General features: G+C 42.1%; 1 protein-coding gene across 1 annotated transcript; it reads right to left on the reverse strand.

Annotated features, from left to right (window-relative positions):
- Positions 1-3,447: 3,447 nt before the first annotated feature.
- LOC140540611 (matrix-remodeling-associated protein 5) lies at positions 3,448-15,667 on the reverse strand. Its single transcript, XM_072662977.1, has 6 exons — positions 15,462-15,667; positions 14,645-14,774; positions 14,078-14,468; positions 8,614-11,901; positions 6,376-7,279; positions 3,448-5,356 (listed from the first exon to the last, which is right to left on the reverse strand). The coding sequence occupies exons 1-6, from the start codon at positions 15,665-15,667 to the stop codon at positions 3,448-3,450; spliced, it is 6,828 nt and encodes a 2,275-aa protein (XP_072519078.1).
- Positions 15,668-23,736: the final 8,069 nt, after the last annotated feature.

The raw sequence follows: 23,736 nt of genomic DNA on the forward strand, positions 1-23,736 counted from the left end.
TTGCTTTTTCCGTATGTAGACAAGTGCAGGTTACTGATGCTGCTCAGACTGATTAGTGCTGATCACCCTGTGGGGACGTCAGCATGCTCAAATCCATGATGTCATTTAAATCTAACACAGATCAACCCAAACAACAACAACAATAATAATAATAATAATAATAATAATAATAATAATGCAGTGTCATATCAGTTTATTCCTTAATTGACTTCACAAATGTCTCCATCTCTGACACTGTGTGCTCCCTGGTGTGGCTGTACGCCGTTCACAGAGCTGGCTGCTTGTGTCTGATCTTTGGAGCCGCCAGAACAATGCTAACATTTCTTTGGCCACACAAGGCTCTCTTCTGCTCTGACAGTCAAAGGCGGGTTTGTCCCAGCTTACGAATGCATGGAATCTTGAGGGGTGTAGATACAGTAGATGCAAACGTCCCCATTCAACGTTTGCATTGTAAGCATAGCAAACTTTTTATTTTTATTTTTTAAAAATTTTAAGCACAATTTTTGGGTAACTCAACTCAGGGTACTCCTAACACTTACTTTCTGGGTTTGCATCTCAGTTTGACAAGAAGTTGAAGGTTTTTAAGTTGAGTCTAATCATCGCTCCTCAAGACAGGAAAGCTCAGCATTTACATTTATGCCATTTAGCTGACGCTCTTATCCAGAGCGACTTACAAGGTTACTCATATTACAGATGTGGACCAATGCAGTGTTGGGAGTCTTGCCCAAGGACTCTTTATTGGTGTAGCACAGCACAGTCACCCAGACCGGGAATCGAACCCCAGTCTTCTCACATGGTGTGGTAGCTCATTGGCAGGTAGTGGTGTTATCTGTTGCGCCACACCAACCACCACCTTGAAGGTTGAATAATGAGAAAAGTGACACACCGTGAAGCTCAAACACTGCTGTCTCTTCACTGAAAAGCAAGTCCGGCATACCCAAAACAGAGCTGTAAAACGGGGCAATTCCAACCCCCCCCCCAAAACTGTAACGTAACAGTCTTGACTCTTTTTATTTACGTCCCCAAAATTGACATACACCCAGCCCTCTAGCGAAAACCTTTCGAGGCTAAATGCAGTGGCTACTTTGGAAAAATATGGAGACGAGGCAAAAAAAATATATATAATAATAATAACACCTAGCATTAGCCAACTGGGTGAAGCACCACTTAGAGAAGAGCTGAATGAAAGATCTGCATGAAGAGAGAGGGGCGGGAGTGGTGGAGAGTGAGTGCTAGGCTTAAAGCTAACTCCACCAGACCCTACTACAATCTCTTCAGATAGCTAAGTCCACACTGTGCCGACTGGACAGTGAGAGGGCTCAGGGTGAACAGCAACACTTTGATTAGACTAGTCCACTAGCCTTTTCAGCGCATATCTCTGGCTGAGGCTCGTTGACATTTCTGTATGCAAATGAGGCAAATTCTTTGAAATTCTCATGTTTGAAAGGTGTTTGCTCTGTGTATGACGTTCATATGACGTACCATCCCACTCTTCCCCAAATGGCTAGACGCAACGTGGCCATGCACCGCATCCAAGTGCCAGCTCCCGCCATTAACACGATTAGGATGTGGCGAGGCAAGTGGCAAGTGGACACGTACCTTCAGGAATAAAAATAAAGACAGATCTAAACAATGCTAGTAACAATGCTAGGCTAGGATAGGCTGTGCTCTGCAGCTACCCTGGGCCATATTAGTGACCTAATCAGCCAAACAAATCTGAGCATGTACCCCCTCTCTCAGTACTATGTAGAACTCATTTCTAAATACTATAGATACAACAGTACAGTTTAGGTACAGCTTTCACCACTAATCTCTACCTGCGGGTTAGTGTTCCCCAACATCACATGATGCACGCCATGGCCCGGAGTGCTCCAGTGTGGGGACATCATGTGATAAGGGAGGTCTTGCCTGCAGGTGGGAATAATGTATGGACTTGGGAATGAGATATTAGAGGGGGTTCAAAAATCAAAGCATGTACAGTTATTTAAAAGCTTAACACATTTTACTGTTGTTTTATTTGAGTTAGTTCAGCCCAAACTGTACTGTTGACCTAAGATGCACAACCAAAATGTACGTTTTGACTCACAAGTTGAGTAAAATAAGGCAAGTTAACTTAAGGAGGTCCCTGTTTAAACATTTACCTTGTATGAATTTCAAATTTATTTATAAAATTTTTTTGGGGGGGGGAGCATGAAACATTTTGTACATGCTATATTTAACGTTTTATGTTTTGCTCAACGTGTTAAATTAAGCAAACAGACAGAAATGGTGCATTACAATTTGCAGACTTTCCATGGAAAAGCATTCAAATGTAAAATTTGACCAGAGAATTTGACCAACCTCAAACAAAACTGTGTGCAGATGGACACTGACGCCCAAACAAGTAGCAGTTTTACCTAAATCTTATTATAGTTTTATAAAAATACATTAACATACCTTCCGAAATTCGAAACATATATATAAGCTCAAAATAATTGAATATATAATTTTATGTACAGACCAATATTTCCATAAATTAAGTACAAAATATTAAAAATCTCATTGGGTCATTCGAGCATCAGCTTCTTGGTTTCAAACCCATGACCAAAAGAAAAGCAGTATTCGTTCTGTAAAAGAAGAAAAATAATGCTCATTTAAATATTGATTTACTTGTGAACTTGATGATGTCTTACTATTTACTTACTAGGTACTATTTACATTTGTTTATATGTGTCCATATGTTGTATAATAGAGGGCCTACATCTTCTCTAGAACTAACTAACTTGGTGTATTGTGCCTCACTTTATAATCAGGCTGTGTCCCAATTGCATACTACACACTAATGCTAGGGTATAGGAGGTATACGCTATATATTAATCTTAGTAGTGCAGGTTTGGCAGCTTAGTAAACAAAAAAATAACATACCAGCCAAGATATGATGAAGTGTTGCTATGCCAACAGACATCACTGCCAGTTCTCCTGCCACTGTCACCACTGCACTTGCATTGTTATCTTCCTTCGTTCTCTTTTCAATGTTTTAGACAGGCATATCTCCTCCTTTTCCATTTCACAATGCATTGTGGGATGATGGTGTCCATATGTATCTTGTATCTTGAGTATGTATCTTCGATATTACAGTATATTTAACTTTGACACTTTTATTTGTACTACATACTTCATAGTCTAAACTAACTTGTATTAGTAATAAGTACGCAATTGGGACGCACCCTTAGTCTGTGCTGAAACACTTCTAACTTCATTGTGAATGGGCGGGGCTAAACTGCATAGGCTGAATATGCATTTCAATTAAGCTGTTTTTTTTTTTTTGCTCAGTTCCCACATATGAATTTTATGGACAGAAATGTTTCTTTAACTTTAATGTTTCCGTTCTATATCACACTCTTTCATTTAAATAAAAGAGGGGAAAATATGGTTTTCCATTATTTTGGCCCTTAAATGCCAACACAATCAGATCACTTGAAGGTATGTTGCTTTGAAGTCCATTCCCAAGGCATTTTTGGCATTGCATTTGTAAATTCCTGAGTTCATAAGGCTGGGATCCTGTATGACCAAACTGCCGTCCTCGGTCATGTGAATTCCACCCAGTGCAGTGAAGCGATTATTGGGCACGAGAGTGGTCCGTCCAGGTAGAGTCCAGGAAATGTCTGGTTTAGGAATGCCTGTAGCAATGCAATTTAGGGTCACGGGAGACCCCTTTGCAACCCTTGTTATAGAAGGGGGTGCATTAGTGATCTGTGGCGGAAACACCATAATCGTCACCGGATATGACAGTGTTGATGATCCAAACGTGTTGGTGGCTTTGCAAATGTAAGTCCCTCTGTCAAACTTTGCAGTCTCTCTCAGTTGAAGGGTTCCATTAGAAAAGTAAGTGACTCTTCCAATAACCTGAGGCCTGTCCAAGACCATACCGTTCGGCATAGTCCAGGTGATGGTTGCTTGAGGCCAGCCATCCACTGTGCATGGCATGTTCAATGTCTGTCCAAATGAAATCTTCATAGGTGCAGCTGTACCTCGAATTTGAGGTTTCCTTCCAGGTTCCAAGGCGTAACGCTTTTCTGCTTGTCCTGCTACATTTTTGGCCAGGCAGCGATAAACACCTTTGTCACTGGGAACCGGCTGAATAATGTGCAAAGTCCCATTTCCTAAGGAGTGAATAAACCTCTTAAGTTTCATGCCTGGCGCCAACACTGTGCTATTGGGCAGGATCCAGACAAACTCCGGCTTTGGCTTGCCTATGGCCCGGCACGCCAACGTGATATCATCTCCATCTGGTTTCAGGGATAAAACCTCAATATTTGGCATAGGGAAGCTTGGCTTTTCAGCAAGTGATGCAACTTCCAGGTCAACTGCTAGGCTCGCCTCTCCAAGGTAATTCTTGGCCACGCACAGGAACTGACCTTCGTCGGTTTTCCGAACACCTCGTAATTCAAGAGTACCATTCCTGTGGACCTGAAACCTGCCCCCTACATAAGGTGAGGGCAGGGACATGCCATAAGATGTTGTCCACATTATTTGGGGCTCGGGCATGCCCTCGGCTTTACAATGCAGGAGCAGAGTCTGATAAAAAACAGCCAAAACTTTGCTCTCCGTCCGGCCGCTTTTTCCATCGATATGTGGCTCCCTGACCTCTACTTGGAGCTTCACATTCTTAATGTCATCACCAGCCGAGTTCCTTGCAACACATGCGTACTTCCCTTGGTCGGCCATAGTCACCTTTTTAACGATGAGTGTCCCATCGTTCAGTATTTGATATTTGACTGAAGATGATGTGATAATTTCATTGGTTGGCGAAATCCAAATGATTGTAGGTGGGGGCTCCCCTGTAGCGTCGCATGTCATCTGGGCCGCCTGGCCAAGAGGAGCCCAGAGAGACGTTTGGTCTTTGGAGGAAATTCGGGGCGAATTTGGAATGACTTGGATGCTCACTTTCATGGCGTCCTCTCCCAGGGTGTTCTTTGCATAGCAAGTGTAATCACCCTCATCATTTTTCCCCATTTGTTGCAACAAGAGTGTCCCATTCTCAAATATAACGTAGCGACGGTTGCGAGTTCCGCTGTCATCTGACTGGAGAGCATTGTTTATTATTGTGCCATCAGGGAGGCTCCATGACACTTTGGGATCTGGAAGACCCGAGGCTACGCAGTCCACAAGAAAGTTCTCTCCATCTGTAACTCGTTTCTGTTGACTGCCCATGTTCTCTATCTTGGGTGGCTTCATCAGGACCTCCACATGAAACAGCTCCATATCTTCTCCATTGGGCCTTTGATACATGCAGAGGTAACTGCCAGCGTCTTTTTCCGTCAGTTGCAGGATCCTCAGAGTGCCGTTTGGGAAAGCGGTGATGTGTCTCTGAGGACTGGAGACAAAAATAGAGAAATAGTCTGTTAACAACATTTTCATGCCTTGCTATTTAAAAGCACTGTGAAAGCTGTGCCCTCTCCAGCGCCAGAGAGATGATCAAAGTCTTCTCACTTTCTTGACTGTTGTTATTTTAGTTGCCTCGTTATCTTTGAGACAGTCTGGCTTTGTGGCAGTTTATAGAATTTTTTTTAGCTCAAAGCAAAAAAAAGAAGTAAAACTGAGCTTTGGATAAATGTATTGTTACCCCTTAAGAAGCCTATGGGCTTATTACAAACTTCTGTTACCAAAGAATAGCCCCACCAGTTTATACAGAGGTCCCTGTTGTGACTGAGTAATACACCTTAGTGTGTAATAAACCTTTCTGCGTTAAAGGGATAATCCAGTAGGATGGGAAAGAAGTGAATACATCATTTCAATTCATGAAGTAATGGTTCCAGCATTAAGCTTAGCTTTAGATTACCAGCTAGATTTTCATAGGATAATTATATTCGATCATATTACACAAGTCCAGCACAGATTAGGTCCTTAATTTATTCCCTGTAGTTACTAAATAATATGCCTTAGAGTTTAATAAGGCTTGGAGTGTTAAGGGGTTAACTGAAGTTCCTGGGGCTTGATCATAACTATTGTATTGTCTGGATCAGCAGGGTTTATTTGGGTTTCCCGTCTGACATTGCAGGTTGTTTAAACTTTATCAGACAATGTTTGAATTACAATACTGATGTGCAGTGACCTTTGTAATACCGATGTTACAGGAAAAGATGAATTTCTATGCATGGTTTTAATGATCTCACACCAGCTGTGTTTTGAAAATGTCTCCTACATCAATGAGTTTCTTGCTTTTGGAGTATCTGACTGATATTTATATTGTGGTAGAGCCACAGTACACAGTACATTGCAGATACTAGGAAAGGCAAGCCACAACTCAGCCAAGCCCATTTCTTACAGAGATGACATAACGCTCTAGCACCTTCCTTTACAAAATGACCTGAAATGTTAACAGTGCATTGGTACCTGTAGCGATGTTCCAGCAGAACTTTAGATGGCAACCTCCAGACGGTGCCCCTGTGAGGGCCGGTGGACTCGGGACAGTGCAGGAACACCGTGGAGCCATACATGGCCGAGACACTGTGCTGCTGAGATGGACCTTTCCAGGGATCTGGAGATTCCTGCTTGATATTCAGATCCACCACCCTCTTAGCAAAGCCCACCATGTTTGTGGCTGAACATATATATGTTCCCGCATCGGTAGGAGCAACACTTTTGATATAAAGTGTGCCGTTGGGGAAAATAAAGAGTCGTCTCCCAATGAACTGTGTGGGTTTCATTTGTGAACTGTCAGGAAGAACCCACTTAAGAAGAGGTACAGGTTCCCCTTTAGCCGTGCAGTGAACATAAATGCTTCTGCCACTGTTCATGGCTATGCTCTCAGACGCCTCCTCTTTGATCGTTGGAGGCAACACAGCAACATGCAGTTGGTAGGTCAGGGTGTCAGCCCCCGCAGCATTACTGGCAATGCACTTGTAGTCGCCTTTACTTGAAAAGTTTGCAGAGTAAATGCTCAGTGTCCCATTGGGAAATAGGGAAATAGGCCTGTCCTGGACCACCACGTCCCGTACAAACGTTCTGTCTGGAAGAATCCAGGAGACCTGGGCTTGAGGCTTTCCTACTGCAACACAGTCCAAGCTGAACGGCTTCCCAAGGTACACGGAGACGCGTTGGTACTTGGGGCCCTCTATTTTGGGAGGTTCGGTCTGTACAGCAAGAGTGACCACCATGCGATCGGAACCAAATTTGTTCTGTGCAGTGCAAAGGTACTGACCTCTGTCCTGCAGCTGGACGTTCTTTATAACAAAAGTGCCGTTTGGAAGTACCTCAAATCTCTGTCCATGTTTGGTGTTGGCTTGAATTGTAGCACCTGTAGAGAGGATATACAGAGATGAACCTGTTATGTATGTTTCTGCTGTATTTGGAGACTGAACAATGCCAGTGGTGGCAATTTATTGATTCTTTAGTTTTTAACACTTTTAACAACATTTTACACTCCTGGGATTTCATGCTATTCTCAGTGGCCTGCTTAGAAAAATGTATAGCTCTTGCTAGGTTTCCTCACTCATTTAGATCATCAATCTGCATTAATATCAGTCAGTACTTTGCCACATCATGCATAAGTGCTCTCTTTTTATGAATCTTCTCCACTGACGCTCAGATAAACAACATCAACTGTTAGGCTAACCTCCAAATGTGCTCTGTTTTTGTTTATGATGTGCATTGGCCATATTTACAAATACATGCTAATGCTAACAATAGGCCTCATTTTTCAATATTTTCCTGAAATTTTCAATATTTTCCTTATCTCAAGATAAAAAAAAGTCTATGAGTGTGTTTACATACTCCTAATAATCAGTAATAATCTTAATAATCTGATTATTCATGTACTCAGCATACTCTTATTCTTTAGATTAGAGTAAGATCTAACAAGCCGATTAAGACATCTGTTAAAAAATTATGTATTTAAGCCTAATAATTGAATTTGTCAGTGCATGTGTACTCTTAACCAAAGTATTCTCGGATTGATCAGTTTGCACATGCATGAAAACGGACCATAGTACTGGAAATAAGAATAAAGTGCTTAGCACAGCACCCATGAGACGGCGACAAAACACTTTTGGAGCCAGGCTGAAACTGATGGACTAAACAAATTTTCATCTTCTACATGTTCATATTGTGGCAATATGAATGCCAAGTCAATTCAAAAGGCTTTTATTGTCGCTTCGACTGAGTACAAGTACAAAGTGTAAAAAAAAAGCTAAGGCATTAAGTTTGGGTTTTTCTGGCGTGTTTATTGGCTGGTTGCAAAGCAGAACTCTGATGACTGCCTGACTCATGTAGGCGCGGATTTTTCCCGTTATCTGACTACTTAAGTGCATGTAAACACGTTAATCGGATTACTGACAACATCTGGTTTTCTGCAGTTATCGGATTATGAGGTTAATGTAAACACACTCAGTGTCAGATTCATTATGTGTTTTAAAACTGCAGAATTGCTTGCAGCAATGCCCTTATAATGATAGATCCCTTGTAAATCCCAAATAAGAAAACCGTGGTGAATGTCAAAATTTTCGTAAAACAACTGCATAAGTAGATTCTAGGAAGACATATCAGTGGTTTAATGGAGATCATGTGTATATACTGTATGAATTCCTTCAAGAATAAAAATATTTTCCTCTAGCAGTATTCCAGGTTTCTCACCTGTGGATACTTTAGTCCAAGAGATAGCAGGCTTGGGATCTCCAGATGCCTGACAGCGCAGGAGGACGTTCGCCTCTGCCATTGCAGACATGGTGACGGCGTCTGTTGTAATGATCCTGGGTTTCACTCCGCTACCCATCAGGTTGGGAAAGGGAAGTGCCGTGCTCAGTTTCTTTATTCCAAAATGACTGTAGTGCCAGCGGTTGCCGTACAGAATGCTGGCTGTAGTGTGTGGCTTGCTGGTAGCTGCTACAATAGAAGGGGCAGTCACAGGTTTGTAGATGCTTGGGAATTTTGGAGTTGGTAGGGGTCCCAGTTTTGGCTGGTAAATTCTTGGTTTTGGTGTAACTAGCTTTCCCAGCTGTGCCAAGCGGTAGGCATCAAGCTGGGATTGCCGGTATCTGTTTCGAAGCCTATTGAAGAGCAAGTAGTCTCTCATTCTAGAAGATGTGCCACTATGCGGGGGGATGATTCGGGGGACAGCGGTTGCTGCTAACCAAGGGACATGAGTCGTGGGCTCTGCTGTTTGTGCTGTGATTTCGAGGCGATTAGTGACTCCTGCATTCCTTCCTCCTGGGTGCAGCAAATGCCATGTTCTGTCAAGAGAGGAATGGTGCCTTGAGCCATGAACTGTGGGCCAGATTGGGATGCGGTTGGTATACGTCCAGAACGGAGATGCAGTGTAAGGCCTTGGTGTAATTGGCAAGCGGTTTCTTTTCTGAGTTAACCAGGGGTGGACAGGCAAGCCAGGACTCTCAGGTCTGACTTCTGAGTTGTCCACTTTCTGTCTGTTAAAGTTCTTCAGGGATGGTTTCTCTGTGGTTTGCGGTTCTCTTTGTGTCGTAGGAGGTTTAATATTGGTGATTTCTATACTAGGAGGACTTGTAACTATTATTCTGTATTTGTCTTGACTTGTCCTTCTACTTGTCCAATCAGTGTGCTCTCTTTCATGTCCATACTCATCTTGAGTTGGTGCTACTGTGGCGAGAGTGAGGTGTGTTGTACTTGCGAGGGTTACTGATCCTTGATATTGTTTAGTACCTTGAGATTCACTAAGCTTCTCTTTTTGTAAGGTGTTAGACTTTGGTCCTACTGCCACATTTAGACTATCTCCAACCTGGGGGTCATGCTCACTTAGAACTTGAGACTCTGTGACAAGTTTACTGTCTTTTGTACTTTTATTTATAGTTTGAAAGTGAGTGTACAGGGAGCTGGTGGCTGGTTTGGGAATTGCTGAAGTCGATGGCACTGTGAATGTAACTTTTATTGTGGCTGGTGGAGGGCGGGTAGGTTTTTGTAGAGGGAACCTTCTTGATCCAGGTCTTCTGCCGTATTGCCTTCGTCTTTGTTTGAAAATAGGGTTGTTATTTGATCTTATTCTTGGCTCTATGTTGGAGTTTATCGGTGATAATGTGGTAAAGGAATTTTTAACTGCGATCAAATTGGGATTGTTGGAATCACCAGTCTTTTGATGCTGTTTTTCTCCATGTGCTGAACTTTGATCTGTATGCTCTGTTTCCGGTGGAGGTACCATCAGTTTAGTACTGATACCAATTATATGTGGAACAGTGGTAGCACTGCTAGGTGCTGTAGTAGGAGAAGGAGTCATAGGGGCAGGAGTTGTCGTCGTGGTTGTCCTTGTCGTGGTTGTACTTGACGTGGTTGTTGTTTTTACTGTTGTTGTCGTCACTGCTAGTGTTGTCACAATTGTCTTAGGTTGCATGGTTGACACTTTAGCAGTAGCTTTTGCTAACATTTGTGCCCAGCGGCCTGGGTCAAGCTCTTTGACAGATTTATTTGGTTTCCTCACATTCTCCTTGATCCGCTTCCCCTTAAAACCCTGTCGATGCATTCCACCTGAACCCCTGTGTTTTCCATCCCCCCTGTGTGGTGTTTGCTTAGAATTTGGCCTTAGAATTTCTTGGTATCCTGATCCCTCTGTGTCCTCACGGTCAAATAAAGGATATTCAACCTTGATCTCGCTACCATCTGTTGGGTCTTCTTCTTTTTCACCACTTACAACCACCAGATGAGACAACATGTCGGCCCCATAAAGATTTGCAGCTAAACAGCTGTATTCCCCAGCATCCTTGTGTGTCACTTTTTTAATGATCAGTGTATTATTTTGTGACACATAGATTCTTCCCCTTGCTTCGGATGTCTTTAGGATCTCATGCTTTGGTAGGTACCATCTGGTCTCAATTGGCTGAGATGAAGTAACTGAACAAGGAAGACTCAGTGACTCTCCATTCTCCACAGATATCTTCTTTCCATTTAAATCACTGGGACTAAGAAGACGTTCCCTAACCGCAAGCCTATACGAAACTATGTCCACATCCATCTCAGACCTAACAAAGCAGTGATAGAGGCCGCTGTCGGACAGGCTTGCATTTCTGATGACTAGTCTGTTATGCTCAGACACAATTCTTTGGGAGTCAGTTTTGTCTAAAGTAGTTAAATCGGGAAGCATCCACTCCACAGACTGATGTCCTGAGCTCAGCACATTACAGTCCAGAGCAACCTCAGAGTGCTCCAGCACTGTCTGAATCCTCCCTGGGGCTCCTCTCAGAATCAAAGCCCAGGAAGAGACTGCGTCTTCTTGCTCACCCCTTCCACTGATGTGCTTTGATATAAAAGTGGAGAAGTTCAACACTAGCTTTTTGGTTGTGGTCTTGCGCCTGTTCAACTGAAGAGTGACCTTGGGTTGCAGAAGCCAGGCCGGTTCAGCCATCAAATGTCCTTTGAGCTCTGTAAAGTAAGGGGAGTCCTCGCTTGTGGTCTGGGAATACTGAAAAGTCACCTTTGAAGTGTTCTCATGCCTTGCCCCTCGCTCCAGGATGGCTGGACTCTCGTAGTAGTAGGCGACTAACCTCCACAGATTCTGTAGAGCATCCCTGTCAATCTCGCACTCCAGCAGGGTCTGCAGGGTCACATTCACTGCTACCTCTTCCAGTCTTTTTAGCTGTTCCCATGCCATGGAAGTTCCTTCAACTGGACGAGTCACGTCGCAGGCCACATGGGCCCTGTTTCCATGGCTGTCGGACAACACGAAAGTCAAGTGGCCAAGTGGATGCTCCAAGTCCTTGATGTAAGGAAGGTCTGGCTCCTGGTCCTCCCAGGCGCTGCTCTCTCCCATCTTCAGCGGGGACTGAAGAGTGGGCCTGTCACAGGAGAGCTTCTGGGCTGAGAGCTGGAAAATCTGGCTGTTGTTGAGGGGCTGCGGTGAGGTGCACACTGCACAGTTCTCAGCAGCTGCAGAGTCCCGGTCCTTTTTGCACTTAATCACTCCTGCAGGGATAAAGGAAGCAAGAGAGAACTGGTTACTGGTAAGTTGTGGTGGGCTACTAAGTTGTGGCCACCACTTAGTAAAACATGGGAACGCGATAATTACATTTTGGCCACGACTTAGTAGACGTGGGAAAGAGATCCTAAATCATGGCCACGATTGAAAAAGAGTCATGGATAAGTCAACTTAGTAAGACGAGATCTTATTCCCATGCTTTACTAAGTGGTGGCCTCAACTTAATTATCTTGTTATCACACCTTACTAAATCGAACCCATGCATGGCTTCATACTTGACCTCTAATGGCTTTTTTGTGTGGAAGCAGGGCTTGCTACTAAAAGAAGGAATGTTAAAGTTTCTAAGTAAGTTTCAAGTCTCAGTGTTTTTTTTAATTGGTGATCACGCACAGTAGAAAAGTAGAAAAGAGTACAAAAGAAAAAAAAATACTGTTTAAACGTACACCAGTGTGTTAGGACTCTTGGTTGACCCCAATACACTCCCATACTAAAATTAGCCTGGCTCAGCATCAGCACGGGGCAATGTCTACGCTCCACTCACTTACATTTAAACCCCCAGATGATCTACACCTTACCCCTTTTAACCCTGTAGCCCTGCTAATTGAGTAATAAGCCTTGGAGTGTTAAAGGGTTAAGCTTTTGTCTTCCTCAGGTATTCCAGCCTAAGGCTCTTCCCATCCCTTATAGTTAACCGTGGGCCCTTCGGCCATCATAAGGAAGCAGGTCGATGGGGCCTCCGCTCCCCCATGAAACCCCTAAGGTGAAGGATAAAGTAAGCACATGCATTCTCATTTTTAGATCCCAGAGCTCCTTGAATATGTTCCATAACAGAGTGGTTCACAACAGCAACATGGGAAAATACAGGGCATGGAAATAGAAAGTGCTGAAGCAAGAGAAATAAGAAGGCCTAAACAACCTGGTGCTGGTGACATCCTATATAAATTAAATCAAGTAGCCATAGCCACCACTTAGTAAGGCATGGGAACAAGATATTTAAGTCTTGACCACATCTTAGTAAGGCATGGGAAAAAGATCCTAAGTTGACTTATTAAGACAAGATCTTGTCCCGACGCCTTACTAAGGGGTGGCCATGACCTATTTTTCTCATTTCCACACCTTACTAAGTGGTGGCCACATCTTAAGATCTCAGTCCTCCATGCTAAATTTTATTTATGACATTAGATTTGATTTCACCTGACTGTCCATAAGCAAATGCACAGCAATGGAGTGGTTTCCAGCAGCAATATGGGAAAATACGGGCCATGGAAATAGAAAGTGACGAAGCAAGAGAAAAAACAGGAGGCTGAAACAACTGCTGCTCTTGAGCTTGGTGCTGCAGTATTGAGGGAGGAAGTGTCTGTTCTAAATCAGGACTTAATTTAAAGCTTTTCTTGGGAAGTGGTTTTGCTCTCCCACTGGTGTTATTCCAAGATCGATCCAGTTTATCCAACCACTTTATATAAACTTTAAGTAAGTTTGCTTTAGTCTTATTGATTGTACAGGATGGGTTATACAGCCGAAACATTTCACTCTTATAAATAATGGTGCCCCAATTTTGGATGTTATTTTTTTACTAAAGCCACTAAAGCCACATTTGGACGAGTTTAGTTTTACATGGGGAGGTGGAGTAATGTAGTTTTACTTCTGGACGTCTGTAATAATCTAAGGCAGATTCACATGGGATAAGAAATCTTGGCATAAATGACTGACATGGGAGTGGCTACTCGACTTACATACTGCCACCACTTCCAGAAAAACATAACGTGTGATAACGTGACAATGATGACGTGACAATCTAATAACCCAGTGATAGTAATACTGACATTCTAGTGTGATTAGCAGCTAAATAAATTAGCAGCTACATGTTCATAACAATGACTAGCCTAAAGCTGCCAGTGATGTGTTCAAGATGTGTTTTAAGGAATCAAACGTATTTCTTCTGTGGCATTGCTTAAAGGACCATTTGTGGTTCACCGTCAAACCTTTACAGTATGTGAGGGTTTACTTAATGTTCAAAAAGGTCTTCACACTCTCCTACACTCTCCAACATAAAGATGCTACAGGTTCCTCTAAGAGATGCCAAAATAGGACAAAAACAATGACGTAATCTGTCTTTATGACGTAAATGAACTTTATGTTCATGTCAGTTCACAAAGCTCTCACCCTCATGCTTCTTATCCCACTCTAAGAGCCAGCGGAGTTGACAGTCGCAGGTCCAGGGATTTCCATGTAGGGAGAGAACCTCCAGCCTGCTCAGGTGCTGAAGAGTGCCAGGCAGTAGGTAGTCCAATAGGTTGTCTGCAAGGTGAAGGTGCCGCAGGCCTGAGCCCCAGAAGGTGCCCAGGAGAGAGAGGGTGGTGAATGTGTGTGGGTGCAGGTCCTGCAGCTTGTTTCCTTCCAGCTGAAGCAGCTTTAGTGAGGTTAATCCGTTAAAGGAGAAAGGTTCGATGAAGCTGATTTGGTTTCGGTCTAGGTGAAGGCGTACCAAGCTGGTCAGGCCCTCGAACATACCGGGGTCTATTGTCTTCAGCTTGTTGTAGCTAAGCTTTAATATCTGGGAGAGTAAAGGCAGACAATCATCGCACTTAGAATTTCACTTTTCGAGATGGAATAAGAGATAGTAGAGGACTAAATAAGATGTGTACTTCATATGACCATATGTATATATATACACATATCCACATGGCCATATATATATCTTATGCTGTATCTTATGCTACAGATACAGACCTGAAGATAACGTAAGTGGTAAAAGGATCCTGAAGCCACAGAGTTGATGTCGTTACCATGCAGCATCAGCATCTCTAGTTGGTGCAGGTTCTCAAAATCTGAGTGACCCACAGCTGCAATACTGTTATACCTTAATGGGAAATAAGAGAGAGCATGGATAAGGATTCACTTTAACCTGTTTAACAACCTATGGCCCTCCTATGGCCGGCCCACTGCCCGGAGGTGTTATTATACACTTCTATTACCAATACGAATAGCCCCACCAGTTTGTACAGAAATTCCTGTAGTTACTGAGTAATACACCTTAGTGTGTAATAAGCCTTTCTGCTCTAAGGGATTAAGACTAATGGGTGGATGGATGGATGGATGGATGGGGCAAAATACCAGGAGGAAATCTGTTTCAGTCTGCCAAAAACCAAAGCTTGGAACAACAAAAAGGTACTAATATGAAACAAGAATCTTTGGCACAGTTTGCAAAATGGGGTCGACAAGCATCATTCAACCAACCTAAACAATCTGCAGCAAATCTACCAGGGATAATGGGTGAAAATCACTTGTGACAGACACAAAGCTGGTTCTACCAAGTGCTAGTTTACTGGGGTAGAATATTAATGCAAGATCAGCAGACAAATAATGAATATTTGAAGAATATTTTTGACTTTAAGAGAGCAATCTGTACTAGTATCGTTTGAAGCATCTGAACGTATACATGAATATACATAAATATGTGTCATAAACATTCAAATCATTTTATATATTTATCTACAACCAAAACATTGATTCTCCACATCGACAGTGTAGGAACAGAACGGCCTACCCCAGGTTGACTCTCTCTGTGTCCTTGGGCAGATTGCGTGGGGGAGAAGGCAGATGGCGGAAGGTGCAGTGCACCTCTTTCGGGCTGGGGCAGCTGCAGGACCGGGGGCATGCACATAGACATGCAGGCAAGAGGAGGATGAGGAGGAGGAGAAGCAGCAACAGTGCTGCTTTCAGCCAGGGAGCGGGGACACCCAAGGGAGCCATGGCTCTCTCATGCCATCCTCTGACCTGGGGAGAGTAAATCTGTGTAAGTATGTGCCCAAGTACCATGAAGAAGATATACCATTTTCATAAATAGCCAAGCAGCCAGTGTAAGCTAACGCAGCATGGTTTAATAATAATCTAGGATGATAAACAAGGCCAGAGCATGGAAGTCCATTCCCACCACTTCAGATTTCTGCCTTCCAAAAGCATAAAGCATCTAAAAATAATGAGAATGTTTCTCAAAATAGCAAGAAAGGTTGTTTAAATCTTGAATCCATGTCAAAATATTGAGGATTGATGAAAGTGACTCAAAATAATGAGATCTTTAATAATAATGTCTCTTTCAAAGTGACTCAATCACTCAGTATCTCATAATAATAACTTAACATCTTAAAATAATATGTGATTCTATCAAAATAATAACATACTTTCTCAAAATAATAAGGCTGTATCTCAAAATAACAAAAGAGTATCTCTACATAATTACTTAATATCTCAAAATAATGAGGGCCTATCTCAAAATAACTGAGAAGTATCTCAATAGAATTACTTAGTATCTCAAAGTAAATACTTAGCATCTCAAAATAATGAGATTCTATCTGAGAATAATTACTTAGTATTCCCAAATAATAAAGGTGTATCTCAACATAATAACTTTGTGCCTCAAAATAATGAGATGCTATCTTAAAATGACTTAGTATCTCAAAATAATGAAGGGGGATTATCTAAGCATAGTTATTTAGTATCTCAAAATAGTGACTTAATATCTCAAAATAATGTGGTCGTATTGCAAATTAATGACAATGTATCTCAAAATGTTGAAGGAGCATCTCAAAATAATGACTTAGTATCTCAAAATAATGAGAATTCTCTTAAAATAACACAATTACAGTAATTTTATAATAATTACTTACTATCTCAAAATGCCGACTTAGCGTCTAGTAATTAAGTTAATATATAGTCTCTCAAAACAATGAGATATGGTATAGCAATTCACTTTGGACGTTCTGGATGTTAAGTTATACCAGGGGAGCAGATGCAGGAGGACCTGGTTGCTGTAGTTCTGTTATTGCTTTTGAACTGTGCTTCTTGGCCTGGTTCTCTTTCGTCACTACTTTGTGCAAGACGTGGTGACATCCCTATTATACCATGACTCACTGACCACAGAGCACTTCGCATGACACGGTTGGCTACCAAGCGTGGTAACTGTCATGTGGTAGAGTCATGCTGGTAGGTCAGGCTTCTTAAAAACCCAGTAGTAACTCTTAGAAGAGTATGTATTAGTTGAAGGATGTCTGTGAGTTGCATGAACACAGCATTAATAAGAATGGGGGATAAATACAGAATAAATGGGGGCTGTTTATTTTGAAAGATGATCCTTTTAGGCTTCTTCACATTACTGCTGTGCATTGTGCAACAACAGCCAGTGAGATATTTGGTGTCACACGTCTTTCCGCCCACGCAGAACTGCTGAGTCCTCATGAAATAAATCATTGCTCAAGTTTGTTTTTTTTTTCTTTAGGAAGCACACAGCATTAGCTTCATACCGCAAGCCTCTGCTAGCAAGCCCTCGACAGCCCAATTACACCAACAATCTTTAAGAGGATGATGACAAGCGCAGGGCTTCCTAAATGCCAAAATATTTAGACTCCAGGGCAAAGAAAGTCAGTGAGGCCCATGTCTTGTTTTTCTTTTTTTATTTTTTTTACTTGTTCTAGCTTGGGTTGTTTCAAGACTTCTTCATTTAGAGGGTGAGCATGGCAACCTATGAGGCTTGATTTATTTGCCTGTCAGTGGCACGATAATGACCCATGATGATTTGGATAATTTTGGAAAATGAGCTCCTCCGGCTACACCGGACACATGCTGGTGGAATTATCTCCCTTTTTACTGTAGCAGGGAAAGAGGAACTGCTTGAGTTTATTAAACCAGCCTGTTATGTTGCCAGCACATTTATGGTATCAAATATTACCTGTGCGTTTCATACACGACCGTTCAGAAGTTTGAAATCTTTTCATATTTTAGTACGTTTATATTAGTACGTTTTGCTATTTTACATACAGCGTCAGCTCATACAGTGCCTTGGAGATATTAAAATCTGGAATTTCAATGGATTTTGAAATGAATTAAACAAATAATGTTTTAATATATAAAGAAAAGAAAAGTGGTTTGTGCATATGTATTCACCCTCTTCGCTATGAAGACCCTAACAATTATCTTCAGAAGTCACATAATTAGTCCCCCAGTCTGCAGTGTCACATGATCTTAGAGTAAAGTATATGGAATCGCTGTCTAATGAAAAACATGTATCTCCAAAGTGGCGACTTTACAGGAGAAAGCAAAAATGTTCTATCAACAATAAGAGATAACTCCAAGTAATTTAGAGCATTTTTATTGGTCCATCCATCCAGAATTATTTACACTGTGTACAGAGCAGCTACAGGGTTTAAACAATGGAGAAATCTAAAAATGGAGATACATGTTTTTTATTGGATGGCAGCAATATATATATATATATATACCTATAGGCCCCAGAGTCTGCAACTCCAAACAGGTCAGGGACAAAGTTGTGGAGAAGTACAGATCAGGGTGGGGTTCTAAAAAATATCCCAAACTCTGAACATCCCACAGAGCACCATTAAATCCATCATTAAATAATAGAAAGAATATGCCACCACAAAAAACCTGCCAAACAAGGGCCGCCTACCAAAACTCAGACCAGGCAAGGAGGGCATGAATCAGAGAGGCAAGAAAGAGACCAAATAGCTGGAGCTCCACAGCAGAGACTGGAGTATCTGTCAGTAGGGACCACTGTAAGCCATACACTGAACTTTTTGGACATTAAAACAATCCGCAGAAGCTACTTTGAATTAGCTACTTTGAATATTACACATATTTTGACAACAACAACAACAACAAACATTCACCAATGATAAATAATAAACTTCAGTGATGTATTTATAGGTTTGTGTCCAGACGAAGGCCTGAGTAGGCCGCAATGCTTTGGCAGATTTTCATACTTTGCCTTAATAGTGCCCTCCTATGGAAACCGACTACCAGGTCCATGAGGTGTTTCACATCTTAAAACCCTATAAATAGATCATTAAAGTTACCAACTATGTGTAATATTAACTTAAGCATTCAGAGTAGTTCCATTTTTGTCTCATCTGACCAGAATACCTTCTTCCATATGTTTGGTCTTCGTGGTCTGCTTGCTTGGTTTTGTTGCAGACTCTGGGGCCTTTCAGAACAGATATATATACTGCATACAGAGATCCTGTGACAGATCATGTGACACTTGTGACACTAACACAACATGCTGGCACATTTTTAAACTTTGCCACGTGTTAATAAAGGCTTTTTATACTTGTTCTAAGAAGCTGTGTCCAGAATTTATTCATTTTTTTGCTCTGGAAGAGCGTATATCTACTTTCCCTTGCGGATGCATATGGATTACACTGCTTTCACTCTCCTAGCATAGAGCCTTTGATACAAGCCATTATTTATTTATTGTTCCAACTAATTATTAAAATTATATAAACATCTGACATTGTTGTGACATGGATTGTTCCATCCAGTATTTTAATTATATTGCTTCTATTGCAGGTAATGGTAATACATCAAAATTCATTATTTGTAAGCAGATGCTTTTACACAAATAGAAAATGCTGCTTGCAGAGATTTTCAACCCTTTTTGTACTAGCACTCTCTGCTGAGGTATGGTTCTACCAGGGGATTCTCACCAATTCTTCCTGGCAGATTGCTCCAGATAATCTTGGTCATCATCTTGGTTGGGTGATGCATTCTTGGTTAGATTAAAACCAGGACTGCGGAACGCTGGCCTTTTTGTTGATTAATTCATTCTTATGTTGCATTGACTTTGTGCTTGGGATCGTTGTCCAACAGAAATGTGAAGTTTCTGAAATGTAAAGCGTTATTTTTGACAGGTTGTCTTGCTGTAAATCCCTGTATATCACACAAACTATCTAGTTGTTGTTTTGCCAGCTTCCTGCTGAGGAAAAGCATCTTTGCAAATTGATGCTGCCACCCCCATACTCCACTGTGGGGGTGGTGTTTGTTGATGAATGGGATTGATAGGTTTGAAATTTGTACTGAAAGCTTAATTTTTGTTTTATCTGACCACAAAACCCTAATTTTACTTGTCTCATTTCGATAGCTTTTTTTCCTTCAGTAATGATTCTTCTCTAATGATTCCAGCATGAATTTTTTCACCAAGCGTTCCCTTTTTCAGGGCAGTGGTGGCTCAGCGGTTAGAGCGTCGTGTTCACTACCACAGATGGCTTAAATGCGGAGGACACATTTCGCTGTGCAATGTACACTGTACAGTGACAAATGCGTGCACCTTTACCTTTCTCCCATTTTAGTAATACCAAATAACCCACCTGTTCGTAGCTCCCCCAGCAATGCTCCTAACGATAGGAGGGTATGGATTTAACACATGGATTTAACCTCCTCCGATACATGCAAAGCCAGCCACCACCACTTTTCAAACTGCCACTGATGCGGCATCACGGGGCCCTCAGCACTTGTGCCAGCCAACTTTGCTTCAGTAGCGATGAGGGGAGAGAGCATGGGCAATTCCGCTCATGATTATAGGAATCAAACTCTTAACCAGTTGGCAGCCTATTGACTGCTGCACCTTTACTCCAGTCTCAGCCATTGAACTCTGTATCTCCTTAAAAGTGATTGTTGTCGTCTTTGTGGTCTTCCCACAAAGGTTTTGATGGATGGCCATATCTAGACAGTACTTGGATAGTTTTGATCCAGATGTGCTCACTGGGATACCCAATTGCTTTAGATTTTACCTGCCTTTTTCAATTTTAGCTCTAATTTCCATAAAACCCTACTTGGTCTTCATTTTCACTTGATTTAAGAGGGTATTTTATCTGAAAAAGTTTTAATGGTTCTCAAGTAGAGGCCAATTATTAGCCAGTTAGGGAAGTACCTTAATCTGTGTAAACTATATCTTAATATTGCAATATCCTTTTATAATCCAGATGAATCTGATGCATTTTAAGGGTGTTGAATACTGTCTCTGTGTCTCCCACTAAAAACAATGAATGCATACTTTTGAACTGTGGATTTACACCAAAATTGAACAGGAATCAAAGCCTGTTTCTACTTTCCTGTTTAAGAACTTTCCCTTGCGTTAAGTTGGACTACGTCCCAGAAAGCATAAAGATCTCAAATCTGTAGGAAATCTCAGTGTGTGTGGCTCACTTCACTGCAGAGGATGTTGATGTTTTACACCATGATGAGCTCTTTTGGGGCTCAGTAGGTTCTTCCACTGAACTGCTTCATCTTTACACTGATGTTTAAACAGGAGCCAGAAACCCTTATGGAATAATCCTGCCTTCTCTTAGATAAGGCTTAAATGCCAGCATATGTAATAGGAGTCAGTCATATGCTTCTCATATCCAGCACATGCTGTTATTTGAACGGTTCACTCAAAGCTCAGCTTTTGGTTAGACAGAACCAGGCTGGTTCTTGTGAAGCGAAAGGGAGAACGTTCCCGTCCTCACCTACTGTAAAACACTGGCCATTTGACCACATGTTAACAATGAACCATGACCTTCTGATCTTTCCATCACAGCGCCTGCCTTGAACTTGAGTCACTCTTGAAATGAACCAACTGCATTAACCAAAAGAGCTGTCTGAGGCCTTCACCTAGCTAACATGTCCATGTGGGGCCCTGAATGGTTAGCCCAACCAGAAGGTTTTGTGCTCAGGTTCCACATTGGCCCCACATATGGATGCCCAATAGGATCAGTGATGGGACCAGGAGAGGTTAAACACGGGCCCCATCTGGATTGTATATGGCACACATGGCCTAGATGGGACCCATATGAGATTAGGGTGGGCTGTAGTGATCAGGCCTATTTGGAAAGCCCAACTGGTCCCAGTAAAAATGCATGTTCTGACCCACTCAGAGCCCATGCCCACCTGGAACCCCCCCCCCCAGCATGTTGGTTGGGCAGAAAGAGGGTTGTAGATGCATATGAGTGGGAAGGGGTTTAAAAAGATCTCAGAACAGTTAGCAAACAGCCATTCAACTGTCCAGTTGAGAACATTTAAGGCAACTGGTCAACAGGACGTCCCATAACAAGATCAGCCTTAAGATGTAAAAAGAGGTACCCAAGTACTCAAGTGCCTAAGTTTGACTTCCATTGGGGTGCAAAGAGAAACCCTTTGCTCTCGCTCTCTCTCTCTCTCTCTCAAAAAAAAAAAAAAAAAACCATCACGGCAGGCCAGAGTTTGCCAGAAATCACCTAGAGGGAGATCACAACTTCTGCAGCAGTGCGCTTTGGACAGATAGTTATCTTAAGTTTTGTTTGAGTCTCCAGTTTCGCAAAGGTTAATATACTGGTCAGGCTTATTGGATTTTCACATGCAAGGTTGAATTAGGCTGCAAAGCTCTCTTCAACCTCCAAAGGAATTAACATGAACATTTTAGGACATGATGAAACAGTTACAACTCTGAAGTAACTCTGAAGCATAATCGCGGCACTGCTAATCCTCGTCCAGTAATAAAACAGATCTCAACATGACTGAAAATGTGACTAATTAAATCTGCACGGCATCTGACTTACCTTGAGATGGGAGGTATGAAAAAAGCTGGCGTATCAATCTCTATGGCCTGTGTTCGTTAGGCCAGAGCGCTGGCGAGATCACTCTGTGCTGCGTTTTCTTGTTTTTGTCCCCCGTCCGATCCTAACCAAGCGAAGCGCGCTATGTGTTTGGAGTGATGGAGTGTTAGCTGGAGAGCTTCACTCTCTGCCTCCAGAAGTCCAAACCCTCCACATCTGGAGAAGTGCTTAACTTTCCTCCGCTCTTGTTTTGTGGAATGCCGCTGCTGAACTTGGCTTCAGTCCACTCCCTCTCTCTCCCTCCCTCCCTCTAACTCTCTCTCTCTCTGTCTCTCTCTGTCTTCTATACTTGCTTCCTCTGTTACCTGTAGCTCCTGAACGGTGGGTGTAGCTCCCTCCCTCACATGCACACACACACACACCTGTGTCCAACCTCTGCTTTCCTTCTTCAGTTTAGCGACTGTCTAAAAGGTCATCAGGGTGCGTACTGCTCATGATGCACGCATACGAGTCTGTCTAGCAACTCCATAGCAACCACTTTGCAACACCATAGCGACCACCTAGGATTCCATAGCAACTGCCTAGCAACCACTTAACAATTCCATAGCAACCACCATGCAAACGCCTACCACCTAGCAACACTATAGTAACTACCTGTGAAATCATTGCCATTGCCTAGCAACTTCTAAGCAACTCCATAGCAAACCACTTTGCAACTCCATAACCATCATGCAAACACCCTAGAAATCAATAAGCAACCACCTGGAACACTTTAGCTACCACCTAGCAACACTATAGTAACCACCTGGGAAACCATGGCAACTGCCTAGCAACCACCTAGCAACTCCATAGCAACAATTTAGCAAAAAAATCATTTCAGTGACCACAAAGCAACAGCCTAGCAACCCCCTGCAAGTGGGAACCACTGAAGGTGTGTAAGCATTCTACATTTTCTACGTTTTCTAGTTTGATAGTTATCATAATCTCTTATGGTCAGAAAACATTGGGCAAATGTCTTGAAAGTATCATCAGCATGTATGTCCTTTGACAAGCATTTTGTATACACTGTGAATGAATTCTGTCCAACAGGACGAGCAGCCTCATTAAAATATGGTTATGTGCATAAGTTCTGGCACCCTGGTCAAATGAAATGCGCTGTTGATTTTCTAGGAGCAAATAAGATCATATTCTCTACAGAAAAAAAGCACTTCTGCACATTTTAATGGACAAAGACTGTTTATTTGCTCCATTTTACATACTGAAAAATAATAAATAGGAAATGTGGCATGTACACAAGTTATTGTTTGAGTTGTTGTTGTTTGATATTAAACATATGATACACGTCCAACACTTAAATAAAAGAAACTGTGCTCTGAAATCTGCAGTAAATGTGGTTCCTCTAAAAGATTTCTTCACTTTATTATTAATTAATTTTCTAATAATTTACAATGTGGTGTGCAG

Source organism: Salminus brasiliensis, chromosome 19, assembly GCF_030463535.1.
Source record: "Salminus brasiliensis chromosome 19, fSalBra1.hap2, whole genome shotgun sequence".
In the NCBI taxonomy this organism is placed as follows: Eukaryota; Metazoa; Chordata; class Actinopteri; order Characiformes; family Bryconidae; genus Salminus; species Salminus brasiliensis.

What these genes read in the sequence shown, in the direction of transcription:
- LOC140540611 (XM_072662977.1), bottom strand. Translation starts at nt 15,667, where the DNA reads ATGGCTCCCTTGGGTGTCCCCGCTCCCTGGCTGAAAGCAGCACTGTTG. An exon ending in GTGGGATAAGAAGCATGAGG is followed by an intron (nt 11,902 to 14,077) that starts GTGAGAGCTTTG and finishes TTATCCCTGCAG; the next exon opens with GAGTGATTAAGTGCAAAAAG. An exon ending in CTGCTGGAACATCGCTACAG is followed by an intron (nt 5,357 to 6,375) that starts GTACCAATGCAC and finishes TTTTGTCTCCAG; the next exon opens with TCCTCAGAGACACATCACCG.